At 37.6% G+C, this 5,081-nt stretch overlaps 1 protein-coding gene across 1 annotated transcript in view; it reads right to left on the bottom strand.

Annotated features, from left to right (window-relative positions):
* The window catches only part of slc38a9 (solute carrier family 38 member 9), a 15,176-nt gene that overhangs the window by 4,405 nt on the left and 5,690 nt on the right, over positions 1-5,081 (bottom strand). Inside the window, exons 5-11 of the mRNA XM_016456372.1 lie at positions 5,000-5,063; positions 4,825-4,918; positions 4,105-4,275; positions 3,934-3,990; positions 1,399-1,596; positions 1,200-1,307; positions 795-901 (exon numbers count right to left, since the gene is read on the bottom strand). Coding sequence (XP_016311858.1) covers positions 795-901; positions 1,200-1,307; positions 1,399-1,596; positions 3,934-3,990; positions 4,105-4,275; positions 4,825-4,918; positions 5,000-5,063 — 799 coding nt within the window. The remainder of the gene's footprint in view (positions 1-794; positions 902-1,199; positions 1,308-1,398; positions 1,597-3,933; positions 3,991-4,104; positions 4,276-4,824; positions 4,919-4,999; positions 5,064-5,081) is intronic.

The following is a 5,081-nucleotide window of genomic DNA, read 5'->3' as shown; positions in this document are numbered from 1 at the left end:
GATCTAAATATTTATAATTAATTATAACTAGTTATGATTAATTATTCATATTTCCCTTATGAGCTGATTCGCTACAGAAATTTGCCCTGCATGTCAGCTCGTGATTCTTAAAATAAGAATTTTAGGGGTGTCAATAAGGAGGACTATATAAATACGGCACAGGGGCCAGTTGCATAAATGCAGACTATGTTAAGACTGTCTTAAGAACTAGTCTGACCAATTAGCAGTTAGCCAAGGGATTCAACTTTTTGGATTCAAGTTAGGTCAAATTAAGTTTTTATGCTGGCATAAAGTCATGACTTTAGTCTAAACAAAACAAAATTGACTAACTTGCAAGACTAAAACTAATCAGAATCAGAATCAGAATGAGCTTTATTGCCAGGTATGTTTACAGGAATTTGGAATTTGTTTTCGTGACAGAAGCTTCCACAGTGTAACAGAATGACAGTGACAGAACAAAAAATAAAAAATATCACACACACACACACACACACACTAATTACATAGACAGAAAAACGGTCATAGTTTGGCTGTCAGGTTCTTTCTGATCTTCCTGAACACTCACTCTTGACCACAATGACTCATCTCAATTTTCCCTTTGTACAAAGCACAGTGCTATGTCTTTTTTTGCAGCACTAGCCGTTTTAGTTTCTCTGTAGCAGAAAAAAAGAAACTTTTCTGCACCCGCTGCAGAAGTGTAATGTATGGAATATGGAACTAATCCCACAAGGACAGGAATGATGTTTTGAGTCAGTAATAATACACTGATGTGGGGACAGGCTGAGAACACTCACGTTGTTTTCCTGATGTCTGTTGTTCTTCATAAGCGTGATGATGCAGTTGTGAATGAAAAATGCTAGTGTGAGAACCCCACTCAGCTGAGGAAACAGCGATCTGAACTCTAAATCAGAGATACATTTTTTTAAAATCTGTGGCAAATGGGGTGAAAGTTAAAATAGGTTTTTGAATCTTTTACAACATTTACATTCATCTTTTTTTACATTTACATTACAACACTTCACCTACACAACGCTGTAGAGGGGTTACGATGTGGCTGGACGTTTAGCTTTGTAAAGTTCACTGAAGTTTGTAAGTTATGAGAAAGGAAATGAATAAAGAACCATAACTATGCCTTTAAAATGAGTTTACGGGTGATTTCAAGACATTGCACGATTTAAAAAAAACAAAGATTCCTTTACCTGGAACAAAAAACATTGATGAATCAAACCAGTGGAAGTCCAGGTGAAAGCCCAGGCGAATGGCTTTATATGTGACCAAAAAGATGAGATAAACCACCGACAAGGTGCCTGTGAAAACCAACGAAAGCCTTTTATACAGCAGGATCAAAACACAAGCTGAAAGCAGAAATACTACCACTCTAGCTGGGAAAGGCCATACCGAGGAAGGTGAACCTGGCGAAGAAGGATGCGGAGCGGAAATTGAGCAGCGGCAGCAGCAGAACAATGAGGTAAAGCGGGATGGTGTTGGTTTTACTCCACCAAAGATCAAACACCTGTCCTGTGCTGTTCTCACTCACATAGTATTGGTGAGTGCTGCTGTCTCCGTCTGGATCCAAATTCGGATATGGACATATCACTAGTGAAAGAGAGCAGAGAAACACACGTTATCATACTGAACTGAACTGAATTAATGAACACTTGGTCAAGCACATGAAATGCAGCTTCAACAGCTAACATAAATCTATTGATTCCAATAATGGACCAGTATTATAAACGGACATTTTAGGCAAATCAGTTCAAAAGTTATAGAGTATATATTTATTAACCAAATGTAACTGATTTTTTTTTCTTACACTTGGAAGTTTTATTTCAATAAGCAGAAGCATTACCAAGATACAGACTGACGCTTACCAAGTTTCATTCAAACAAAATGCAGCAATTTGTGAAAAGAATTCAAGCCACTGGGTCTCATTGGACTCTGAACGGTTCTAAGAATCCAAAGAGACCAGGCTCATGACTTCAGAGCAATTAGTGTTAATAATAAGAATAGATCTTTTTCAGTCAAATTCAGCTTCAATTAGCAGCAAGTTTCTGCCTGCATTACTGTCAGTGGGCTGTAGCCAGTTTTCACAAGATAATTAAACTAACTTTGCTGAACTTGACATCAAGCATCAGTATTTCAGAAAGTATATTTACACACTACCCTACCATATGTGTAATCTTCCATTGTAACATGAAACATTATGTAAGCGAGGGGATTGTCAGCGTTGCCCGTGTCACTAGTCATGAGATAGATCAAAGGATAAAGGAGAATCTGCCCATGGCTGCTCATGTTGCTGCTGGAGAAAACTCAAATATGAATATGATTGAATGAATATATAAATCCCTAAGTGAGAATAAAAAAAGTTTAAAATAGGCGAGCAGTTTTCATTTGAGAATCATGCTCGGCTAAATTTCCAAAAATGTATTATATACCACTACTACATTATAGAAGTAATCACAGTAAACCTGTACTGTATTACTGTATTTTATACTTAAATGTCTAAGCTACTGTAGAAGCACTGTGTGGTGGAGGAGCAGATGCCACAGGACTGAAATTAACCATTTCTCCTGTGTTTTTCTCCTTCTCCATCTTACTTTCAGAACAAGAACCACCTGTAATGAGACGGCACCCTCACAATGAGTCTCTTCACTGGGTTTGGCAAGTCTTTCCCTGCTCTTTGTGAAAAAGTGCCAGTTCCCAAGTATGATTCCTTCACATTTTGTTGGTGTAATCTATAGATTGCTCCTGCAGACTATATCCAGCCTTTTATGAAGACTTCAGATGAAGCGGACTCTGAATAAACATACAAAACTGCTAAATTGTAATCAACATGATCACATCATGTAACCAATAACCATTGCTTTAATGTGTTCATTGTTTCTGTATACATGACGTTACTTAACTGCATGATTTGTACAGCCTAATTTTAGAACATTTCTGCTGCCATATGAACATTACTTTGACACAGTTACACCTGTTAACAGAACTCTTATTTGTAATGTAGAAACATTCATTTTCTATAAAGCATACATTCACACTCCTTTCTGTGAGCGACTGGAGCACTCCCATGCAGCACAGCAAACTATAGTGGAGACTGTTCAAGGACAACATGCTTTACAGTATGTAAATTAATTACTTTATAGTCTACTAATTACCAAAAATCGCAGTTCTGTCGCTCTAACTCAAGTTGCTCTCCAGCCACGGCAGCCACTGCAAATGAACGCATATACGCCACTTTTTGTGACGGTTCAACTTTTCATTTTGAACTGCAAAAACGAACTGGCTCCAAAAAGTGAAAAAAATAACCACTTTTCCCTTAATAATAGACATGATGAGTGCTATTGTTGTTTTCACCGATATGCTACCTGTATATGTTAACATCTCAAAAAATGTGTTTTAGGGTTTCATGACACTTTAAGATGATAAAAACAGTTATTTTTGAATAATCGAATCTGGGCTGAAAATATTAATTTATTAATTTAACAACCTTAACTTGATCTGATACGTGATGACTGTATTAGGAAGTACAGTAAGTGCATGAAAGCAGAGCTAACATTATTACTTTTTAATTTGTACACTCTTCACTCATAATGTTTTATGAGAAGTATAACCTCATCCGATTTTATTGCTCTTTAACACAATATGTTGTTTGTATGCTGTTCTTGGATTTCTTTAATAAAAAGCTGGCTCAACTCTGAAGTATTATGCATACACATACAGCATTAAATCATGACATATCATCATACCCGACTAAACTGTGGTTGATATGCTGTGATGAAACATCTGTACATCAGTAAATCACATATGGACATTGCCATTCATGCAGGTTACAGCAGAAGTTATTTTACACCACTATTTGAAGCTTCCGCTTTTCTAACGGGGAAGTGTGAAAAAGGCCTGTAATAATAATGGATCTCTGTGTCCACTCACCTCTATCTGTTCCATTTGTGCCAAAAGCATCTGATGTGCTGACATTGTGAACATAGTCTGTGGATGTGAAATATACAAGCAGTTATACAGATCTACCCAGAAAACATCAACAGTCCATCGGTTAATGGACAGCAGAACAAATGAGGAATGTTGAGGAGAACAAACACTCACTGTAAATGAATTTTCCTGTGTTGAACAGGAAGTTGGACATGAGGACCCAGTAGACCACCATCGCACCAATCAGTGACACCAGTGAGAAAACAAGACTCGACCATTTTCCGAATCCACCAAAGTAATATTTACACACATCAGGAAACTCCCAGTCTGAGGTGTCTACATACGCTGCAAAGACAGAGCTGCGCGTTACACAGGATTCACACGAAACACCTGCTGCTTTGGTGCAATAGTGGAAATATCATAGAAGGCAGGGTTACACAAATCAACATCCCATTAATTTTCTCCATAGAGAAACAATAATGTAGGAACATATGAAAACAGATCTAGCAGCAACTCCTGAGGTTGTTAAATGATGGCTTCACAAACAAAGAGACAAAAAAAGTTCTTACGTTTAAGCAAGACCAGCTTATGTGAAAATGAACATAGGAACTGTATTAATCAGGATCTGAACTCTTGCGTATCAAACAAACTTTCAGGATTATCCTGTCTGTCACATAAAGAAGTACCAGAACTGTCATTAGGTGCATAAAGCCCCTCGTTGCACATTAAACGGAGAATGGTATAAAGATCTTATTAACCAAATTATGGATGTTTTTGTCTAAAAGCTACACTGAGTCACTGTATCTCTCATAATTTGAGCCTCGTGTATTGGGGCTGTAAAAAAAATGTGAAAGACTGGCTGTTTATTTGAGAGCGGTCATGTGGTTGGCTTACGAATGGACTTTGTGGACTTTAATACTCTGTAGCAGCAGTAGAGAGTCAGCAAGCCCATAAGAACAATAATGATGATGCCCAGAGTGAAGCCAGCCTAGAAACAGGACAAAAAAATTATTTATCTTCTTAACAGTGCAGTGAGGAAAGGAAGCACACAAGAAAAACATAAACTTACTTGTTTTATGCCCCAAGGCATACTTAATATAGAAGTTCCCATCATGGTGTTCCATATGGCGAAGCTGCGCGCACACACACAC

This window comes from Sinocyclocheilus anshuiensis, unplaced genomic scaffold (assembly GCF_001515605.1).
Source record: "Sinocyclocheilus anshuiensis isolate Anshui unplaced genomic scaffold, SAMN03320099.WGS_v1.1 scaffold755, whole genome shotgun sequence".
Lineage (NCBI taxonomy): Eukaryota > Metazoa > Chordata > Actinopteri > Cypriniformes > Cyprinidae > Sinocyclocheilus > Sinocyclocheilus anshuiensis.
The sequence above is the reverse complement of the archived record's forward strand: the minus strand, read 5'-3'. Positions and strand labels throughout refer to the sequence as shown.